Here is a 23,602-nt window from a genome sequence, read left to right as displayed (position 1 = left end):
CACCCAAGTCTGTCAAACAGACTTCAGCCTTCCAGAGCAGCATCCTTGGGAATGCTTTCTACCTTTTCTTAATTTGCTTGCTTGCTATCCTATTCCTTATGGGAGAAGGATCAAAAAAACCCATTTACTTGGCCGCAGCTTGAAAAGATGGGTATATATGTACCTTTCTTTTACAAAGTTGCTGGAAGTCTCCCAGGTAAAGCAACCAACATCCGGCCCTACCAGTGCACCATATCTAGCATGGGAGCTCCCCATAACCACTGAATAGTATGTATGAAATCTCTCCAAATCACCAGATGATACCCAAATATTCAGCTCCAGCTCACCTGGGAGCACGGGCAGGGAGCTGGGTCTCCTACCACCTCTCACCCTTCTGCTCACAGGTGACCCGTGTCCTGGGGGGTCTGTGAGCACCTTCACCAGGACAGGGTGTCTGCTAACAGTAACTGGCATATTTGTGGGTACCTGTCAAACATGAAAAATAATTACTTTTTCTTTGTCAACTCTCTTTTATCCTGTACGACCTCCAACAGCATGAGGACCAAATTCTCCCTAACAAAGCCAAATTTTCCCAGTTGCCCACCGTGTTTAATTCTTTAAATCACTGTTGATACTGCTTCTGATTAGAAATTACTTCTCAGTGGTGGACTCGTCGAAAGAGTCGGGCCCCAATGAAGCCCTTGGGTGGCACAGCCTGTTGTGGGCAGTAGCCTGCTCCCCAGGGCCACTGCCACCAACATGATGCACTAGTCCTGCCTGCTAACTCCTCAGCTGTGGTTTTCTTCATGGCTGACCTTATGGTATGGCTTTGGTAAGCAATGTTCCTTCGGCAGCTTTTGCTGGAATTCTCTTCCCCGTGGCCTCCAAAGTATTTCAGTGTGCCACGTGCCTGCTGTACCCTCTGTTGGCTTCCCCAGGAGCAGAAAATCAGGATGTGCCGTCAAAGTTAAAGCCAATGGTTAACGTCAAAATCAATGGTTATCAGCGATGCAGCCCGCTGCCTTGCAGGAGCAGTAACTCAAATACTTCCCATCAGAGATCGATCCCTGCATGAAGGACTTGCCCAACGCGTCCTCGACAAGCACAGGCCAGCCTGTGTCAAGCAGTGCTTACACCGCATTAATTTCACTTGCTCCCAAACCAAACCAAAGCCTCTCTCAAGCTAAAATAATCATGTCCATCTCAAAGCCTTCTCTGCACATCACTCTGTTTAATTGCACACATTTTTTTGTGCCTAAGCCAACAGAGTTGTCTTTGGGGTGCTCACAATTTGCTAATAACTTGCTAATCCGTGAGCTGAAACGCTGTCCCGGGCTGCTGGGAGCTGTTTGTCCACCCTTGGTTTAGCTGGGAGCACGTCTGCAATTGCTGCGTGTCGCTCCGCCACAGTGGCACACATGTCACGAACAGTGAGGGTTGCCATAGCAATATCCTTTTTGCACAGAATTGCAGTGCTGAAAAGACACTTAAATTCTCATGTAACTGGCAAGAGCATAAGTTTAGTGCTTTTTCTGACAGCTCTACCTAGCACTGCTGCAGTCTGGGTATTTTTTAAAGTATGTTAATTAGCACTTAAATAGTTTTTTTTTTCTTAAAGTATGGGATGTGGGGCTTTTTATTTTTATTTCTTTGATTCTTCTACTTTCTTCCCCCTAAGCTTTTGCCATCAGGTTCCAATCAAAATTTTACTGCTCTATTTTTACCTTCTGTCTGTAAAAGCAACAAAAAGCCCTTTTTTTCCTTCTTGTGTAGAAGGAAAAAAAAAAGGTAAATGGATGTTACATAAATGGAGCCAGGGAGGTAGGTAAGAGACACAGGTCCAATGCTGCTGGCTAGGAAGGATGGGAAGGTGTCAGTAGAAAGATTGTGGGGAAAGAATGAAATGATTGGCTTGATCCATCCTGCATTGCCACTAGCTACCAGAAGAGCCTGACTGATTAAAGAAGGGATCTCTTCAAGATGCCTTTAGATGGAGGAAGGCTGCTCTAGGAAGGAAAAGGAGACCTCTGGCAAGACATGACACTGATTCATAATGGATAAATTGGGTTCCCTACAGAAAAAGCAAACCCCCCCAAATCCTGTACCCAGTGCAATCAATGGGGAGTTTTGCAATGAACTCAGCTGACACCAGGCTATGGCTTTTACTGGTATAGTAATTAAAGGTTTGGTTTTACAAATGGAGCTTCAAGGTGAAGAATTATACTGAAAAATGACTGTATTTACAAAGTTTTTTATGGCACATGCATGTAGAAATTATGGAGCCTTCCAGAAAGCTTAAAGGAATGCAAAAGATCATCTTGTCCGTAAGGTAGCTGTTACAATTGGAGTCTGCCTGGTATTAGCTGTCAGACGAGTGAGAAGAACATGGAGAAATGCCTGGTTTATGTGTTTTAGCTTGTGTTTCTGGGCTCAGCAAAGAGGCACCGCTCTGCCCCGTGTTTCTGCCGTCACTGAGTGGGGCTGGTGGGTTGGTGCCCACCTCTCCGCTCCATCTCTATCTGCCTCTGCTGCCCATCTTCACTCCAGCACAGTCTCAGGGGAAAAAATAAGTATTACTCGGTGGCAAGTAATATTTAGACTTTTTTTCCGCTGCTGCCACCTTTTCACATGACCCTGAGACCTAAAAATGTGGATGACAGTTTCCTTAAAATGATCTCAAATCTTATTATCTGCAACGTCCAGCACAGCGAGTGCTGGGAGCGTGCCTTGGCTCCTCAGCGGTGCGAATTCCCCACTCAGAGCTTGCCTAGGATTTTTTCCGCTATTGGTTTGAAGTCTGCTACTGCCCTATAGCAAACATAAATCTCTCCATCTTCTGGGAGATATAACAATTTTTTGCAAAATATTTTGCAGTTGATCTCTATTAGTCACAGCAGAACAGAAATACAGAAGTGTGCGTTTGTGAAAGGCAGAAAAAAATAACTCAGGAGCTCTGGAAAAGATGGCTGTCATCTTCAGTGATGGAGGGGGGCACCAGGAAAATGGCAATGATGTGGACATGGGCAACTGAGACACACACTTAAAGACAAAATCCAAAGCAGTGACGTAAGTTTAAAGGGGTGATGGGAGACAGAACAATGAGAAGCAGATTTTTAAATTAGGCTACTAAAAAAATACAGTTTAAATGTTATCAATCAAACTTGTAATCAAAGAAAGACCTGAAACGAGTCTTTGGGACGGATCCAGGCTTAAGCCGATGGCTGCTGTGTAGGATGAGGGAAGCTTGTGGTTTGCAGTCCCTTGGGGAGCCATCCTACCCCGTCTCGTGACACAGGAAACAGTCATTTACATTTACAGGAGCAAGATCTTGCTGTTCCTTGGTGTTTCTGGAGCTCGCCCAGCCGGCACCATGAAGCCACTGCAACCCGGGTGCCTCCATGGACCTCCCTGGGAACACTCCCCACGCCGGCTCCATGAGCGCCAGCTGGGAAACCTCTCCCATGAGGGTGATACAGAGGTGCACAGTTCGTCTGAAGGTAAATGCAAGGATTTGCATCAAGTTTAAAAGGAAAAATGCTTTCCGATGTAATCCTGGCTCCAGGCTCACCCAGTCCTTACACTTTCCGCGGGATGTGTTGTGTCTCTAGTCTGCATCACTCCGTCTTCTCCTCGCTGCTCATTAAAATCTCTTCCAGGAAAAAAAACCTAACACTTGCAGGATCTGAAAGTCTGACACACTACGTAACATATGGCAGTAGGCTCTAGTTTGATTCTTTCTTCTCTTGCTGCAGTCTGCTTTTCAGCTTACCCTCTTTGGAGCCTGCCCATGGGATGGTGGTGGGACAGCTCCTGGGAGGGACCGGAGCAGCTGGCTGGTCAAAACCATGCACCACCATGTAAGTGAAAATATAACCTCTCCCATGAGAAGGTGTCTGACACGGAGGTTTCACTGCAGATTACAACCAGGGCATATGAAATGAAATAAATAAAAATTGTGCAGGCAAGAAGAGCGGAGGAAAGCTCTTTCTGAGCTTTCTCATGATTTTCATCTCAGATAAGGTTATTGAAGACCAATATAGAAGAAAGGCAAAACTGCTGGAAAGTAAATGTTGTTGAATATGCAGACAGGACCAAATAGAGGGAGTTTTAGCTGGCGCTGGTGGTTGCAAAGTCGGTTGGAAGACTGTGCACAAATCTCAGAAATGCCCATGTGTGAAAACGGGTGGTGGTTCTCAAGCCCTGATTCACGGTCGGAAAAAATGGCAAACAGAATCATGCTACCTCACAGTCTTGTGTCAAAGCTGGCGTTTACGAAGCAAAAATAGAAATTTTGTATGACGCTGGCAAATTCTCCTCTTTTTTACTCTGAAAATACTGTACAAGGATGCTCTAGCTCCCCTCTAATGCCGTAAACTCAAAGGCATGGTCATAAGGGAAAAACAACGTGAAGCTGGAGTACGTGAAATAAAACGAACAGAACTTGCATGTGGCAATGCTACGATCAACTTCCTGGGAATGTGGGCCCAGTGGAGAGCTACGCGGAATAGTCAGTCGGCCCCTAGGTTAAAAGACAGCCCTGCTGCAATAAGTCATGAGGCTGTGCCTCCTTAAAACTGCAAAACAGGCTGCTGGATGAAAGTTCTTCCACGTTACCATTGCTGTTTTGAAGCAACAATTCGGGACTCCTGTATATGTTTTTTTTTTATTGCATTAGGAAACAAAACCTTTAAAGCATTAAGACAGCCCTTTTATGTCCCTGCCAAAAGGATGTAGTTGATTCACAAGACACATTACGCTGCTGGCCTCAGGCTCCTTGTCGAATGGTGCTTTATCTGCCTGCCTCTGTCTCTTTGCCGTGTGAGAGTCGGTTCGGGGGAAGCTCACCCGGTGGCATGCGCATGCATGGTCAGTTTGGTTCACAGTGTCATGGCGAGAGGCTACTCCATGCCGCTCCGCAGGATCTGGTTGGCCGCAATCAACATCACGCTTATAATAAAGGCCATGGCAAATGCGCAGATAAGGCTCTTCCGTACACAGGTCTGTCTGTTCTGCTTCTGGGCGTGCACTGCAGGGAAGACATGAGAAAAATGAATTGCTTGGCTAAAGTAACGCTTTTGCTTTCCACCAGGATCAGCTGAGCTCAGAAATCCTCCTTTGCCTCTGATTATTACCTTGGCATAACCCTCTAGTCCACACCACGGAGAACCCCTGCGCCGGCCAAGTCTTACCTCTCCCTGCTGGGACACTTCCAAATAATCCACCTTGCCTTTCATTGCTTCCAAACCAACTTTCCTAATAGACCACCCTCTCATACCACAGGAAGTCTCTCATCTTGGCTTTTAAACCCTTCAAATGCTTGTAGGTGCGTTTTGGTTTGTCTATGTATGTCTTTTAAGCTCTTTATGAAGTTCTCTCTAAAGTTTTTTCATTGGAAATATTGGACTTTTGTGAATCCCTTAGACTCATACCAGGTCCACTGGGAATGAGCAGAGATTCAAGATGTGGTCCCCAACAACACTTAAAAAACCACTGTGATAGTTCCCATGAGTATGCACAGTACATTAGTCATTTTTCCAAACTGTCTTTAGGTTTTCTGTGCCTAAGCAAAATCAGACTTATTAAGAACCTTTTCAAATGCATGCTTGCAGAATAATTGCCAGGAGAGGTGAGAGTAATTTGCGGCAGTTAAAATGCAGACAGAGTTGGGATTTTTAGCGTCTGACTTATTTTATTTAATTTTAATTGTTTTTAAGTTCATCAACGAGGATTCATGCTGTGACTTGCTAAAGCCGGTTCACACGTCTGTGTTAGCCTCCCTACCTACAAATATCAGAACAATATGTGGTATTGGGGTACTGTGAAGATTAATCTGTTTGAAAAGGCCTTGAAGGTCCCCCGAGATAGTCACAGAAAGCCAGAAGATCCTCACGCACAGGATGGGTAGTTCTGCCCTGATGCTATGGGCAGTAATGCATGGTCTTGTTTTGGCCTGAGAAGGGATGTACCCATTGCCTTTTTCTCATGGATGGACTTGTGATGATGGGAGACTTTCAGACAGTTGACAACGAGCTCAGAATTACAATAAACCTAAAATGCGACCAGGAAAAGTCTCCGAGTGCCCATGTTTGGAAAAGTCCAGGAGAATGTTTTTAGAATATATGGAAAAAAAACTTGTTCTGATCCAGGCTTGAACCTCATCACACAGAGAGGAGGGAGCACTGGATGCTGCATGTTGAACACTTGTTTCAACCCCCCCTCACCTCCTCTGGCCAGGATTTAGCAGTGCCTGTGTCCTAATCCCAACTCCCACGCGGTCCCCCAGCATCAGCTCAGTGCCGGAGGCACAAGACGCCCTCGTTAGGCAGCACTTTGAGTCAGACTGCCCAGATCAGGAAAACGCTGCACTACCAGCGCTCCAAGGAACTCACTATATTCTGTGCAGATAATGAAATCCCCCTTATGGCAGCTCTCCTAAATTAACTTGCTTTCTGCTTTCTGCTTGCACTGCTGTACTCTTTGATTCCTTCGCTTGCTTTTGTAACGCACACAGAATCAATACTGTGGTTTCTTGGTTTTGTACATGATGCCCCAGCACTTTGAAAAGATTGTTAAATCACAGCTTTAGTTATTTCTTTCTTTATTTATTTTTCTGTTATTTCTGTACTTTGAAAACACTCCCAGCCAGCAGACAAACCAGTGACATACGCCATCACAGTTAGCATTGCCGTTCAGAGAGGGGCTCTGATGCTGATTACGGTGATTGGGAGCAGCAGTCAAAAACTGGCCAAGGCTTTTTGTGATGGCAACTCTCTTATTCAAAGGAAGAGAGTAAAGCATGTTCAGTGTTTCTTGCACAAGTGTTCTTGAATTGAACAATTTTTTTAGTCTTCTGTTATACCATCAAGTAAAAACAGTTTTAGAGCAGCAGGATCCAGGTAAGTCATTGTTATAGTTCTTTACCGACTGAAGGTGCACAAAATAACCTAATAACCTACCGAATAACTTCAGAAGAAAGGGGAAAGGTCTGTGCTGAAACGTAGAGGTGTTGCAGACCCAGAGAGACCCACTTGCTGTTGGCTGGGGCTCAGCAGAAATTACTCCAGCAAGAACATGAATATTACAGTTCCTCTGTCCTCTTGCAATCCACAGGGAGACAAAGCAGCTGAAATTACTGACTTTCTTCACTGTAAACAAGACTATGTGCTGCCCTGTGAATTGCCCTCTTAAATATGAAGGCCCATGTGCCCTCTCTGCTAACTGCTTTTGCCCTCAATTCTCTCCTTTCTCCAAATTCACAGATCCTTTGAGCATGGCATCTGTGCTTTTTCCTGCTGGTTGCCACAGCTGGCATTGTCACAGGGCTGGCTGCTCAAGCTGTTTTGCATTTGATTGCCAGCAAGAGTTTTTAATACCCATGGGACGTGCAGGAGTTTGGTTCCTTGAACTGGTTCCTTGAACATGGTGAGAGCCTGCAGCTCCTCTGGAGATGCCCCAACCGCTTCTTAGCAACTCCCAGGCTCTCCAATGTAAATGAGATCTCAAGAAGCAAAGGCAAGTCGAGACTGGGTCATCCTTCATCTTCTCAACATGCAGAGAACGTGCTGGCGAGGAGGACTCACCATGGTGTCACTAGGTGGCAGAGACAGAGCTACCATCGCTGTAACTTCTCCATCAGGACATGGGGTTAATGGGTCCAGCCCATTTCAGGGTGTATCAGTCCACTGCTGTGGCTGCCAGGCTGGTCACGATGCCCACGGTGGGTCTGAGATGGTCAGGGTAAGTGCTGAGAGCCTTCTCACCTGCAGAAAAAGGCTTGCTAACATGAATAGCTGCAGTGTATTTATGGTGGCTTCTGTCATAACCCTGCCAAAGTGAGTGATACTTGCTTTCTCTGGCTGGCTGGAGTTATTTTCATTTTAAGAGGTCAGTTTTTCATTCCCAAGCCCTTGGCTGAGGAGTGGATGCTCCTAATGCTTGTCTAGGGGGAGAAGGGAGGGGACCTGGGGCAGCTCTTGTACATCCAGTTAATTTGAGTATCAGGGCTGAGGATGAAATACCTGTGGCAGACAGCACAGGTCACCGTAACCAGCTGGCACTCTTGTTTGCCACGAGCTTAATGTCGTGAGCATTTGGATAAAGGGAACTGCCAGACAAATGATTTTTGTAGTACTAATTTTTGATAGTACAATGTCACTGCAACAGTTGTCATTTTCTTGTGTCTCTTTTCATAAAAAAACCACACACTCTTGGCTCTCAGCTTTGCTCTCATGCCCTAAGCATTAATAAAAATTGAAAGAAAGGCTGAAGACATAACTGTGCCTCCCTTCTGGTTGTCTTCTTTATCAGTGGGGCTGGTGTGGGCTGCTTGTACTGAGGAGTTGGGCATTTTCATTGCTTTGCTCTTTATCAAGAATAGGGCAAATGAAAATCCCTAGAAATGCGTAGAAGGGAAAGTTGTAATGTAAGCCTAGATCTGACGTCTTGCAAAGGACTCTCATGTTCAGAGTGAACTGAACAAAATCCTGGACTTGTCCCTGACTATAATACGAATACTGTATTTGGTTTAAAGTGTGTGTGTGGTTGTGTGTGGATATGAGTGTGGGAGAGATAAGGTATATTGTCCATGTTGATATAGGAAGAATATTACATAGTTGTGAAGACCTTATTGTGACAAGAAGCCAAGATGGCAAAATTGTGAGAATGACAGAAATTTGTACGTATTTGTACCGATGGCAATGTGTCCTGTACAGTGTTGTTTAGCACCTGGCTGGGCTGAGCCAGCTAACCCCAGGTGTGGAGAAGGGGGTGTGTCTCTGTCCACAGGATGGAGAAGGGTTTCGGGGCTTCTCTTCGATGGTGAGGTGACCGTGAGTGGAGATTCCCCATTTCAGCAAGGTACTACTGAAAGTATCTGCTATGTCTCTTCCGTTAGGAGCCATTCCCACATGTCAGTGAAAACCATCAGGACTCATCTTGGCTTCATTCCTACCCATAATTAAAGGCACTTCTATGGGGTGGACTAAATGTACATTAAATATAGATGTAAGCCTCTAAGCTAGTCCCTTTAGGCTACCTTTACAGTTGAAAGAAATAGATGCTTTTTAAGGTGCAATTCATCTGATCCCAAGGTAGCACCTAAAATAAGCTTGAGGAATTATACCCAAAAAGCATCTTCTTCACTCCACTAATTAAGAAGTGAGTAAAGGGTGACTGACGTATATGGAGACACTTCCGTACAGCCATTTAAAGCTAGGCTGAGATGCTGTCCAACCTTCATGACAGTTCTCCTTTAGTGCCATTGGTCCATGCCATGAGGGCCTGTAATTCCTCTTTTTGAGCCCTGTAGGGATCCTAGCATTTGGGAAATGGGCACATCGGGGCACAAGTAGGTCATTCAGGTAATGGCATGTCCAGCCCAGAGAGCTGCAGGGATGCAACCTGCTCTCAGCCTGCCTTTCCTGAGAGAAATGCTCACGTCAGAGCTGCCATGGACCAGAACCATCCCGTTCCCCTGGGACCTGAAGCAAAACTTCTCATCTTTGTTGACAGTGTTCAGTTGATCTTTATTCTCTGGTGGATTTGTGTGTGTGTGTGTGTGTATTTCTAACAACATCTAAAAAAGGGTCTGTTTTGCTTCTAGATTCTGCCTAGCACCAGCAATGCCAACATCCCACGAGAAAAGCTGTTCTTGCTGTACTTTTGGAAGCTGGGACTTCCAAAATGAGATGCTGAGCATTTAGGTTTTCGGACCCTTTTTTTTTTTGCGACTGGGATAGTTCACCCAAGTACCGAAGCTGAAAGAAGCCTGCATGCCTCTCACCGCGGTGACAGCTGGCGCATGTCTCCACTGAATCATCAGGTCAGTGGGGACTAACAACTCCATTCATGTAAGTAAGCATCTTTTCTTCCCTGCTGCTCTCCAGGAGGGACAAAAAAAATGTTGCTTGGCTTGATTCGAAGAGCGTTACTGCTTGCCTCCCTCCTGCAGGCTTTTTAAAATTCAGCTGTGCTCTTCTACATCTTTTCTGCAATATTTAGCAGAGGGTGAGCGTGCTGGATATAGCTTCTGAATCCCATTAATTAGCCAGGCTAAGAATCACACTAATATTTTTATCCTTTGTTTTGTTTTAAAGACGCTTCAGTGTCTCTGCTTGGTGCCCTTTCAGAGGCTATTTGACCCCCTCAGAGTATCGTGATTTCCCCCAAAATGGCCTACATAAAGTGGCATTGCTGCGGGTGGGAAAGCACAGTAGCTGTCCCAGGGTGACGTGCACAAACCCTGAGGTTCTGTCTAGGTATCTCCCCGGAGTTTTCTGCACTTGAGATGATTTGTATTTGTTTAGTTGTTCCAACCAGCAATGCTTCGGAGCAGCACAAGTTGCTCTGGCCAAGAAAATCCTTCTCCCAAGGTGGCTTAAAATGGGGAATGTTCTTGACAGTGTTATCGCCATTCAAAGCGCAAAATCCACTGCAAAAGTTGAGGTTATGTCTGATCCCAGTTGCTGATCACTTACTCAATGGTCTTGCGGCACTGCTAGGAGGATGCTGTGTTAAGCAACAGCTGCTGAAGTAAAATGTTTCCGTTTCTCTAGCTACCTCTGAGGATTGCTTAGACCTTGATCTTGCAGACACTCTCACATGTGCTGAGATGAGCTGAGCTGGGGTCTACCTGCGTAGCATATTGCAGCTCTACACCAGTGCTCCCGACAGTGCCGAACAAGAGGTGTGCAGGGCAGCAGGGTGCAGATACACCGTCTCTGCTCATTGCTGGTGTTATAATGCAGAAAGATGGCTCTCCCCAGCTGTTCCCTGGGACCCCAGAGCAGAAGACCTTTTCTCTTTGTGGAAAGGCAACAGAAAACTGGTGGAGGCTAGCACAGCTTGCTAGAGCAGGACCCAGTGCCAATAAAGCCTTTCCATGATAGGCAGAGAGAGAGATGCATACTTCCGTAGGGAAATTCAGTCTATATTAGACACTCATCTCAGCACGGGCAGCACATTCCTCTGCCTGAATCCCACCAGAGAAAGGAAGGCCATAAAGCAAAGCACCCACTAGTTCATCTCCCTGCCTGAAACAGGATCAGCTTTACTTAAGCCACATGGAAGAAGGCTAACGGCAGCTCTTGGGCTCTCTAAGTGTGTCATTGCTACTTACTCTAAAATAACTCCATGCTAACTCCGTGCTTGCCCATTGCATGTCATGGATCAGACTGAGTTTTACAGATGGAGCAGAAAGAGAATAATCTTGCAGAAACACAGAGACTTTCTCTCTTACCTTCAAACTCTGTTTGGCAGTTGCCAGAGTTTTCATTTAAACTCTCCTCTTCATTGATAATGATGTTCTCAATGTCCTTCATTGTTAAGTGGTCCCGGAAGGCGTGGTAGAGGATGTGTTTCAGCTCTTCCAGTGTTATCCTCTGCATGTCGAACTGTGGGAAGAGGACAAAGACTCACCCACTGGTAACAGGCATGGTGTTCAGAGGAAGAGAGGCATGTGGGCATGTCACGGTTCCCTACTCGTTGTTTTTTTCAACCTCATTTCAACACCTCAATATAACTTTGCAAATTTTGCTCTTTTGGGTTCATTTAACACTAACAGTGTGAATGTTGCAAATGGATGTTGCTAGAGCTCTTGCCAGCTTACTTAATGCCAGTAGAGCAGTAGAGAAACACAGCCCTATGCCAGCGACGGTCTTCCAGGCTGGAGATGCAGCAATCTGGTATCAGTCCTGGCCATTCCAACAGAGGTAAAACCCCAAGAGACTCCCCTGGTAGCTCTTACACCTTACCATGAGCCACAACCTTGAATCTGCCCCTTTTTTTATCTTCTAACTCTCCAGTTGTGCCTGCATGGCAAGCACAAGCAGAGAACATTTCCCTCTTAGCTGACTTTTGCTGTAGATCCAGTAGGTAAATGTTGTTCTTACACACACCAGATATTAAAAACAGATGATTCCTGCAGAATATGTAGGAATAAACATTTTGCAGCAGAGGAACTTTGCACGTGTGTAAGGCTTGTGGTATTAATATCTGCTAATGGTACGGAAGACAGAGCATTCACACTGGCTGACTTGCAGTGCCAGGTGAGAAGACCAGTCTCTCTGAGGCATCAGTACAGTCAATAAAGAAGGATGGAAATGCTCCGGGTCACCCCCAGTCTCCCCCTGCACTGCAGATGATCATCCTGCGAACAGCAGCTTGAACTCTCAGGCCTTATAGCCCAAAACACAAGCTTGCCTACAGCAAACGGTGAGCACCAGGGCTTGTACACCCTCTTCTAAACTACCCACCTTCGAGAAACCTCAGGAAGGCCGAACACCTCTGGCTTAATGCTGCAGTGGCAGACAGGTGATGCAAACTTGTGCCTGCTTCTGCAATTGAGAGCATGGTGATAGCGTGTGATCAAATTGCATAGTCGGCATTTTGGAAACAGTGCAGCAAGAAATTCCCGCTCCTTTCCCCCCCAGCCTGATAAGGATGGGACAAACCTTATCAGTTTGGAGCTGCTCGGTGTATTATCTAAAGTCGTCTTCCCTGACCGCTGCTGCACACCTCATCGCACAGATGCAAAATCATTAATCCTCAGAGTGGTTAACTAAGAAAACTAAGTACACTTTGATTAAATCTGGACCCTGAAATATCTACGTGTATCTGTGTGTGTATAGGCAGATTTGCACACATACATATATATTTATCCAACTATCCTTAGAAGTGCTGATTTCTACAATTCTATTTATTTGTTTATTTCCTGCAACAATCAAAATCCTGGTGCAGAAAATCTGTGGAAAAGTGGACTGCAGGGGCAAGAGCCAAAGTTCTTGATTTTTCAGTTCTCTGAAAAGCAAGTTGGTGGGTTCGGTGGTTTTGCTGCTGTCCTTGCTCCTCAGGGATTCAGTGTTCATGCTCGCTAAAAATAGCGAGCGCACAATTGTCACCAGTGGCTCCTTGTTGCACAGTTCAAAGCTGGATTGCAAATCCCCCCAGTATTTAGTCACAAATTTCCAGCCTGCTTTGTTGTGCATGAGGAAATCTTGCCGCCTGTATTCTGCTTTCTTTCATGTTAAAAGAGCAAGTAAAATTGAGCAGCTGTGTACTTCGCAAGCAGCAAGATTATGAAAAGCGTTTCTCTTGGCAACTAGAGGTGTAGAAATGGGGTTTAATTCACATGGTTGCCTCACAGAGGTGTCGGGAGGTATCTTTAGCGTAGGCTTGAAGAGTGCCTTGAGCCTGCCCAGGGTTTGCAGCCCTCCCAGTTGGCCTCCTGCAGCCCTGCTTGCACACCAGCACTGTGGAGGTAAAAGCAATGATTTCTCACCTACCACCCAATCCTGCATTCCTTCGGGGTCTTTGTCTTGGGGAAACTCAAACCTGAACTTGAGCCCCAGCACCTTCCTGAGCCCACCTATATGCCAAACCCCTAATTTCATCCTAGCGGTCACTTCACACCAAGAGGAGCAGCCTGTCTGCACGGGGTTACCCCATCCCATCTCATTAGGGTGCGATGTCCAACCTGTGTTGGTGTTTTCTTCCTGTTCTTGGGTCAGGGACAGTTCTCTGAGGCCCATACAAACTTCCTTGCTGTAGTTTATGGGTTTGTTTTTTCCCTCTTCAGGGAATGGTCTTTCTAGAAGCTGTCCAAAGCCTGTGTTCGCCCACCACCGGATGGATGCTCACCCCTGTAAGTGCCTCACAGCCCAGAGCAGTGTCTCTCAGACCTGCTCTTTACTTGCATCCTTTTTTGAGGATATCTGCAGCGATGTGTGAGCCTCCTTAAGATTTACCTACTAGAAGTGCTCACAGACTTTACATGGGCAGGGTAGCTGAGGACTAGGGACCTCCGATATGGCGCATGCATCCTGTCCTTGTGAAGAGTTGATCGCTTCAGGATCTGCCTCACTATGACCCAAGATGACTGTGTTGGAAGAACAACATCTCTGGATCAGCCCCCTGCCCCTTCATGTCTGCCTCCAGAATTACAGGTGTGAAAACTCACCTTGGGACACGCCATTGCCTGTGTTGACGTATGCTGCTCCTTTCCTCTCACTCTTACAAGCCTTTGCTGGTCTCCCTTTATACCAGCCTTGCCACTAACAAGCTTTTGCAGAGTCTATTGTGATGCTACCTGTTTCTTTGCTTCAAGCTACCTGAATTACAAACACAACCATGGTTATCATCTAATCTTAACAACATGGAAACAGTAATGACATGTGGGTTTCACGTCTTCCCATACCAGTTAATTTATCTAGTGGGAAATAGTTGTTCTCTTGACAAATATGCATCTGTTGCTCCATCTCCAGCTCTTGCTTTTAAGCTTTATGCTAATATAGGGAGAAATTATTTTTTTATTGTTCCGTTGTCATTTTGCCTTTTAGGAAGAGGAACCTTCTCAGATGGTGTTCAAAACGGTCCTTGTTGGCTCATGTACTGAGTGTTTGGCCTGTTGGCAAGCATATGGTCATTGCTCCTGCTTTGCTCTACGCTCCGGTACTTCCATGCAGGTGGCATGTCCTCTGTTAGATAGGTATCAGCACAGGAGTTCGTCGAGAATGGGCTCAAGCTTGGTGCAGCCAGAGATGAGACTTTGCATTGGGCTTGGGCTCCCAGGTAATTTCTTCTATCATCATTGCTCTCCAATCTGGCAGTTTCCCTGATTCACTTTTCAATTACTCTGGCTTTTTATTGTTGTAATGACGGTAACCAGGGAGCAATTCTTAACTTTTATTGACTTCACTGAGAGAAAAACTGTGACTGTTGCAAGCTGAAAACTTTCTATAGGATTTATAATTAGAAGAAATCAATGATGCTGCTTCTGAACCGGTGCTCTTGGAATACACTGTAAGCAGTGATATAGAAACAAACTGTGCCTAATGCTGAGGCTCAAATGCCCCAAGTGATGCAGTGAGTGCCCTGAACAAAAACCTGTACTTGCACAGGTATGTTTGGCTTCTATGGAGAGCACCAGGAATTGTCCACTGCAGTTTCTGATGGACCTCAGTAACTGTCCCCAGCAGAAACGTCTCCTGGAGTTAGAGGATGCTGTCCCAAGAGACATCCGGAAGGGGAAGTGGACCTGATCCAATCCAACTGGTAGCTTCCTGACCCGCTCTTTGATTTAAATTTCCTGCTGGGAATGAAAGCGGAGTCCTTAGAGTTCCCTCAGTCTCCCTACCCCCAATTTCCAAAATTTGCGGCTGATTGACAGCTGCCATGCCTGCAGAGCACTAGTTTGAATCCTGGCAACTTTTTCAGATACTTCTGTGTCCTACCTGGCATGGTCTCCTTCTGCTCTATGCAGGGAAATGACCCTATGGGAAGAGCTTGCTTCTTTGAAGAGTTAAATGCTGAAATATTACTTATGATAATTTCCTTTAATATCAGCTCTGCTTTTAAAAAAAGAGTGGGAGGCTCCTCTCTTGAATCCTAAGTTGGCCTCACTGCCATGCAGATGGGGTGATACCAGGCTGGGACCCTGCAGCAATGTGAGCGGGGCCACTCTGGTGACCTGCAAGATCTATTGAAGCTACATCAATAAAAAATGCTCTTTTCAACAAGAGGCAGGAATGGCTCCTCTGACAGTGATGGTTTTAGCTAGGAGAGCACTTTTTTTTTTTTCCTGAGCCTGTTGGGCACAGGTTTCCCATGCAAGCCATCTAAAAAGGTCATCTTGGGCTGTTGAGGGCTCCAAGTGGAGACTGAGACAGCAGCAGGAGAGCAGGCTTTTGCCTGGCGCTTTCGAAAATCCGGTCTGCAAAACCAAAAGCTTCATAGAATCATTTAGGTTGGAAAAGACCCTTAAGATCATCAAGTCCAACCATTGACCTAACACTGCCAATTCCACCACTAGACCATGTCCCTAAGCACCACGTCTATGTTTCATAGATTTCTTGTTTGGGGCAGCCCTTGATAATTTCTGAATAATGAGATAACGCCTTTGTTTTGCTCTCAGTCTTGAATACCTGCAAGGCAAATGCAGACTGGCTCTGCCCACACTCGCAGCTGACTGCCACAACAGGGGATGTGGCTCAAAAAATACTTGGACTCTTTGCAGAGCAGCTGGGCTTTGTGCTGTGCTAACCACAGTCATGCCATTTCTGGGCTGCTCTGAACACAGGCAGCTCTGTGAGCGCTCGCAGCAGACTGTAGTGCTGTTCCTTGAGTCGGACAGACTTTGAGCTCATAACCTACTGATCTGGGACTCTTCTACATGACCAATGTTTCATGTTGGCCATATATTAAAGCGCACAGTCCCAGTGTGCTCCATGCAGAATCTAATGTATTCCCATCTCTGCCTGGGGGCTGGATAAATGGCCATTTTGTACCGACTGTATCTCCCAGATAAGCTCAGCCATGGAATTTTTATAACGAGAGGAAACCGGCGTATGCTGGAGAATCCAGGAGTCTGGAGGGACAGGGAGACCATGCACAAAGGGAGCGAGTTTCCGCAAGCGAAGCTGTGTTTGCAGATGGGATCTGCTGTGCTGTGAAGGCTGAAGGACTCACTTTGCGTGCCTAAGAGGCAGCAAGTGCCATTTCAATCCACAGACTGTGGCAGGCCCCGACTGCAAAAGCTCCTGGATGAGCTTTTATGTGTATATATAATAGTATTGTCTTATTATATATATATAATGAAGTGTAAAGTATAAACTGTGTGTGTGTGAGTATATATAAAAATATGTGGGGTCATACGAAATATTTTCTAAACGTCCAGACATACACCCCCTCCAAATCTGAAGGTTTATCATTATATTTTTTTCTACCAAAGAAAACACGCCACTAAAGGGAGAACATTTGCCAGCTTGAGACCTGGAGAGACTCTCATGGCCCCCTTGGGACAAAGCCATTTTGCAGCCTGTAACATGCTATTGATTTTAAAGCAACAGTGATTTTTTTCTCTGTTCCCCCAAATCATGACTACCGTTACAGCAAAGGTAATTTCCTCTACCCGCCCCCCCTTGCTGGCCCACGCATCCACTGAAGGAGGGGTGGGAGTCCTACAGCACCGGCAATGAAAGCACAGGAGATATATGTTTTGCTCTTCTGCGTGCACATGTCCCTGTCGAGGCCGGCTAAGTACATGCGACAAGCTGAAGATGGAGGGGGTCCCTTTTTCTTTTCCCCATCACCACTTCTTTTCATCCTCCCACCACTCGCTCCATGCCAGTGCACTTGCATTTATGGCCCAGGGTGAAGCACGCAGAGGTCCCTCAGGGCTGCTCTGTGGGCTGGGGCAGGGCCTGGGGCTGCTCCCACATGTGCACAAGCACTTTCTCCGTCCAGGGACCATGCTCAGCCCTCTGTGGAGGTCTCACATATTGCCCTGCTGACAGCAGCCTTGTCCCAGCTTGCTGCCCTTCCATGGGGGCCAGGAAGGAGAAGATGGGGCAGTGCAAGGGAGAGCTTGTGTTTCTCCGTGCACCCAGTGCAATACTCACTCCCGCACCTCCTCCCAGTTTAGCTGTGTGCCTCTGCTGCTGGGAAAAGCCTCCTATGATTGGGCTGAAGTATGATACTCCTCAGCAAAGACCAGAGGGAGCCACCTGCCCCTCCGTGCTGTCAGCTCCCCTGTAGGGAACATCATTTGGGGTAAGAGAAGCAAAGAAATATCCTCATCCTAAACTGGGGTGGCTGTGGCAGCGGAGCAAACAGCACCTTTCCCTTGGGATGCCCGTTGCAGAAAGACAGCCTGTGGCAGGGTACTCAGAGCGCGCTGTCACCCTTCCAAGACGAGCTCGAGGTTCTGGGTGTCGTCTCTGCTGAATGGCCACCGTGCAGGGCTGTCTCACCGTCCCAGCACACAGGTGGAGAAGGGGCTTTTTGCAAGACAGCAGATGTAAACTCACTCTTGGCAGCTCCCAGCTGCCTCCAACAATCCCCATTAGCCTGTGAGAGGGAGCAGAGCTCCATCCAACAACGGATCATCTCCTCCTCCTGCGAGATGATGTTGCACAGCTCTGCTGCTGCGGAGGGATGTGGTCCCATCCTGCCAGGGGTTGGAGCCCAGGACTGAGCGCCCTCCTTGCCCTGCATGCCAGCAGCCAGTGCACCCACAGGGTGTTTCTCCATGCCACTCTCCCATCGCTCCCAGGGAGCGCAAAGCTGTGCTTGGCCCCATCTGTACGTACACACTCCCAGTGCCAGGAGCATGCAGGCTCAAGGAGCCCAGCAGAAACCAGTGCCCCCATAGAAATAGACTTACATGCTTACCCACAGGGTGGCTGGGGCTGCGTGACACCACAAGTGCCTGTCTGCTCCCTCGACCTGTCTCCGTGTCAGTGGGATGTGCCCCAGCCCACCTTGCCCTGCAGCTATCCCAGCACCCAGCCGCCTCTCCACCCCACCCTGGGCTTAGGGTGGTTGTCATCCAGGTACCACTTGCTTACACAGCCTTCGGGAACAGCCAGCTTCCCTGACACTGCACTGGAGCACCTCGCCTGCCGGGGAGCGGGAAGGGGCAACAAGCTCATTTCCATAGTAACGGGCTCGTTACTGTGCTGGCTAACGGGAGATTGCTCCATTCTTCCCAGCGGCTTTGTCAGCAGGGAATCGTACACACATTGATAAATTAAAATCAGATTTAAGTGCATATTCACAGCACCCTTAACCCCAAGTGCCTGGCCTAAGTTTGCACTATGAAATGATGTGGCATTCAGGACTAACCTGGCCCATGGGTACCCCCCTGTGTGTCCCTCCAGCCACCCCATAGCCCACGTGGGGCCGTTGAGGAGCACTGTCGGGATGCCCCCAGCTCTGTGAGAGGCACTGACATCTGTAGGTTACAAACTGTTCTGTGTGGGGGTCAAAACAACCTCCTTTACCAGCTTGTCTGGGTGGAACAAGACCATGCCGAAGAGCAGTGGTCTCTGCAAAAGGGTGTGCAGGGTGAAAGCATGTGAGCTCTCCCCTGTGTGTCTGCCAGGCTGAAACACAGGGCAGGAAAGTCCTGCACTCCCCTCCACAGTGCTCGGGATAAGCATGACTGATGCTGGGTGCTCCTCAGGGGCTGGGGAGCAGAACGAGGGGGTCAGGGTGGCCGAGGCTGGTGCTCGGCGTAGGAAACCTGCCTGACTGTGCAGGCAAGGAGGAGAAAGAATCAATAAAAATGAAAGACAGAACGGATGCTCTGAAAGCACAAATGCCCACCAACTCCTTGTTAACCTTCTGGAAATGTTTTGGAGGCAGTCCTGAGCCTGCCATCTACCAGAGCCAAGCAGCCGTCCACCCCAAGGAGGCCACAAAGGCTCTCTCTGGGCGATGTGCCTGGTGAGTACGAGCAAGGCTTGGGTGCCCTCCCCAGCTCCCCACTGGTGAGCTGCAGGCTGACACCCTGCCTGCCCCCCATCCCCATCCATACTATCCGCATCCGCATCCCCCCACCTGGAACTGATGCACAACCAGGGACCAGTTCAGGTTTTGCCAGCTTGGCATTTTCCCATGCGGCAAATAACATTTCACCTTAAAAATACCCACAACTCAGTCCAATGCTAAATATAATGAAAAAATCACCTTTGGCCTGCACAGTGGGGATGGAGATGGGCTCCTCTCTCCATCCTGCTGCTTGCAGGCTGCCTGACAGCTCTGAGCTGCTGGCTCAGTACCATCTAGTGCACTGGTGTACACAGCCTTTTCCCTGGGCACTTACATCCGAACCACTGGAATAAGGCAACAAACAATACTAAAAATCATTTGCAAAGCTCCTGCAGAGCTACACAGCCCAGAACCGGGAGCTCACAGCCAGCCTGAGTGCCCTGCACCCCTCTCCCACTCTCTCTGGGAAGGTGCCACTTATCCCATTGTCCCAATGGGCGGGATGCTTCAAATACCATTTTCTAGATACTGGTGCTGCTGCTTCATATTTCTTTATTACTTCCTCACCTCCTTCATATTTCTTTATTACTTCCTCAATGTTGTTCATTCAGAGAGAGTAAAGCTAAGCTCTTTTACACTCGTCTTCATGGCACGGATGACTATTTGCTGCTTTCCCCATGAGCTGCCCCGCTCCCTGCACATCTCCATATCGGATTATAGCTGCTGCCAATGGCTCGGACACCCACACTGTCACATGCTACTTCAGGTCTCAGAGTTACTCAGCAGACTAACATTTGACAAGCTAAAATATAGGGTTGTTCCAGCTCACACCCAAGTGCTTGCTAGGGCGTGTCTTCAGAGCAGGGGCTGGGGGAGGGATGGATACCCCCGATGAGTCCTACGTGCTCAATGCTCACCACATTTCCCTCCGTGGTCCCTCACCGATGCCCCAGAGATGGTATTAGCTTTGCTTGCAATGTCCCCACCTGTACCCAGTGCGGGTTTAGAGCATCCCTTAAACCTTCTGGCTACGTGACACAGGATTCCCGGGACACGAGTCGGTGCACCCAGTGCGTTTCTAAAACGAACCCGTGAAGACACTGTCATTTAGGTCTGGTGATGGACAATGCTGCTGACAGCTGGTCTGCGAAGAAATCCTCTTGTATAATCCTGGCTGTACAAGAACCAACCTGGAGACCTAATTGCCCCTGCTAGATTTCACACCTGGTGAGGTTGGTGCCATCCTTTACCAGACCCAGACTTTAACTCTCTGGAGTGATGTTTTAAGCAGGAGAGTGGGTCATCGGCTTTGCCTCTGCACTGATTTCCTCGCTTCGCAGCTGGGATATAATGGCTATTAAACTGGGCTAAGAGAAACAGGCCCCTGATAGGTAAATCACAGTAACACCTCCGCAGAAAACACAGCAGGAATATTAATCCTGGGCCCATTCAATTAATTTTAAATAGTTTAACTAAAACACAGAGAAGTGGTGGTTTTTTTTTTTTTAATTAGAGAATGCTCTCAGGCTGAAGTACAAATTAACAGGCTCTAACGATTTCTTTTGCCTACTTCTAAAGCTCCCAGGCCTTGACAACAGGCTCCCAGTCTGGTCCCAATCAAAGTGCATACATAATGCAAGATGCAAGACCTGTGGGAGTGTCTCAGAGGAGCAAACTCACAAGATTTAATTAGGGCTAAAGCTGGGAATTCCCATTTGGTAGCGAGTGCCTTAAGCCTACCCCACAGATACGGAGTTTCTAATAGATTCATCTCCCCAGAGTAAATCCATCAGTGGGGTAAGGTGAAACATACTCTGGGCTGGTGATGACTGCGTGTCCTGCTGCGGGCAGCAGATTTTAGGCAGTCTTCTTCCCCCCGTTCAATCAATGAAAGCACAACAAGGGGGTTTTGTGGCAGGTCACTGTGTGTGGTGTGCCAAACCCCCATGTTTTGCAAGAAAAAAAGGACCTTCATTCTTTGCCCCACAAGATGGTCCTCCGTCAGGGGAAGGGCAGAGAGGTCTGCGCCCTGGAGAGACGTGCTGGGACCCTCGGGGGACAGCGGCTCCTGCGTCTGGCCGCGCCGGGTACTACGTATTTACGTCTTGATCCGGGCAATTATGTGAGGAGGCTTCGATCTGCATTAGCTGCTCTGGAGCTAAAGCTTGTGCCACGCGAGGTGCCAGCAAAGCAGCTTCACAGAGCTGGAGCACGGGCTATTACTTTTTGACAATAACGATAAACCTGACACCCAGCAAGCACAGAAGGATTACGGAGTGAGAGAAAGCCAACATCTAGCAAAAATAACCTGTCCTGTCTGCTTCACAAAACAGATTGCATTCAACCCACTGCTCTTCTCCCCATTTTTCGCACACAGCCGCGGGCAGCATCACTGCCTGCTGGAGCGATCTTTAACCCGCTTCTGAATTAGAACAGGCAGCAGAAATCTGAGTGAAGTAAATGAACCGGCTGTGCCGCCCTGCTGCCGAATGTCTCCTGAAAACCTTTAGCCAAAGGAAACCGATTTTTTACTTAACAGTTACAAGTGTTTCAAGAATGCTGGAAGAAGTGGATTAGGAGGTGAGACGTGTTCCTGAAACGCGTGAAGGACACTAATAATTAATAAAAGCTTTACCAGGGAGATCGAGAGCTACTGTGGGAAACCTGAGGCATCCTTGACAGTGCAGATGATGGCTAACAAAAAATAATAATAACAAAGCAGCAAACAGACCTTCTAATACTGCTGTCTAGCACCAGACAAAGCTAAGATCGGTGGAGAGCAGGCTGCTGTATTTAGCCAAACTGCCTTCGTTTTTCAGGTTGGTCTCCTTGTTTCATAGCTCACGATGGTCCGTTCAGCCCCAAATGCAAGTGCGGGCTTTGATGCTCTGTGCTGCGCTGGGCGCAGAATAAACAGTGCTTTATAGGTTCGGTTTGCTCTGATGTGACGGTCACCAAATATGAAGAGGAGGCAACTGGAAAATGGCTGTGAAATGAACCAGCAGGTCTGGTAGGGTACGCAGTCCGCGTACCCCCAGGCCCCGTAACAGCATGTTTTACTGGTGAGTGGGCAAGATGGAGAGAGCAGAGAGGGTCATTTATTCAGGTTAGTGGGGTTACACAGTCGCAAAGAGAACCCAACTCATAGGAAACATGATGTGTTCATGCTCCCTCCAGTATGAGCTCAGCTGGCACAAACCTCATCATTTCTGCTCTTCCCAGTGTGCTCACATCGTTAGGGATGCAGGTGAGGCTTCTCCATCAGTATACAGATCCCTAGGAGCCTTTCGCAAGCTGTGCTTCAGCATTTGCTCTAGTTGGGCCCCCAGAGACACCTCCTAACCTGTCTGGACTGTGCTATGAAGGCAAAATGGTGTTGATGAGAAAACAAACAGCACTGCCAGCCTGGCCCAGAAAGCAAAGGACCGCCACCATTATTTGATCCTTTAATACTCCTTCTACGGATGACTTGTAAAACTGATCACGTTTTTGAAGAGCAGCACAGAAAGGGAGCAGCAGGACACTGCGTGGGTGCAGCAATGTCTTCCTTTCCCTTCCCCTCCCTTCCCTGTCCTTGATCTGGTGAGGTGTCTGTGTGCAGGCATGCTGGACTATTGCTCACGAGCAAGCCTATTTCTTGCATGATCAGCACTGGGAAGGCAACCATGCTCAGCAGATGTGGGGCTCTCCGGGCTGGGGAAGCAGAGGTGTAAATGTTGCACTATCTGCGCTACCAGTGAAGCTGCCAGGAGCAGCCTGGCTGCCAGGGCAGTGCTGGGGTTGGTCCGTGCACAGATGCTGACATGGATGTGCATGCAAATGTTGCTTTTTTGTCGTCACCTAACCCTTGCCTGCAGGCTGAGGAGGGGCAGGGTGTTTCCTTGTAGAGGTCCTCAGCTCTCAGGACTCTCCTTGCTGTGTTTGCAGATCTGGACAGGAATCGGGACACAAATAGAGATATTGGGGGTGGTGGGAAGCTGTGCACTTTGGTTGCAGCTGAAGAAACCAGGCCAGGGAAGAATGTGCTGGGGACAGTACTCTGGTCTCTGCCATCTTTGGTATTATTTATTCAAGGTTCAAATGCCTGACTTCAGTGACAAACACGAGAAGACATACTACACTAACAGAACTGGTACAGTTCTCTTCTGGGGTTGAAATGGGGTTATTTATGCCAGGTTGACTATAATCACTGCCCTCTTAAATCTATAACATGTCCTGCAAAGAGTCCCCCTAAAGATAAATGAACAGCTTGCACAGTGCATAGGAGAGAGAAAAAAAAATCTTAGTCCAGCAATGAACCACTGTAACTTCTAGGATGAAGACCAGCAGCACACAACAAAACAGCTCGGAAAAGGGC

At 47.6% G+C, this 23,602-nt stretch overlaps 1 protein-coding gene across 2 annotated transcripts in view; it reads right to left on the bottom strand.

Annotated features, from left to right (window-relative positions):
* Positions 1–4,877: 4,877 nt before the first annotated feature.
* CALN1 (calneuron 1) overlaps positions 4,878–23,602 on the bottom strand; it is a 133,155-nt gene continuing 114,430 nt past the window's right edge. Inside the window, exons 4-6 of one of the 2 annotated variants that reach the window (XM_059829426.1) lie at positions 11,216–11,369; positions 10,119–10,121; positions 4,878–5,005 (exon numbers count right to left, since the gene is read on the bottom strand). In XM_059829426.1, coding sequence (XP_059685409.1) covers positions 4,878–5,005; positions 10,119–10,121; positions 11,216–11,369 — 285 coding nt within the window. The remainder of the gene's footprint in view (positions 5,006–10,118; positions 10,122–11,215; positions 11,370–23,602) is intronic. The other variant, XM_059829425.1, reaches the window with a different exon arrangement.

The sequence above is a fragment of the Gavia stellata genome, chromosome 25 (genome assembly GCF_030936135.1).
Source record: "Gavia stellata isolate bGavSte3 chromosome 25, bGavSte3.hap2, whole genome shotgun sequence".
Lineage (NCBI taxonomy): Eukaryota > Metazoa > Chordata > Aves > Gaviiformes > Gaviidae > Gavia > Gavia stellata.
The sequence above is the reverse complement of the archived record's forward strand: the minus strand, read 5'-3'. Positions and strand labels throughout refer to the sequence as shown.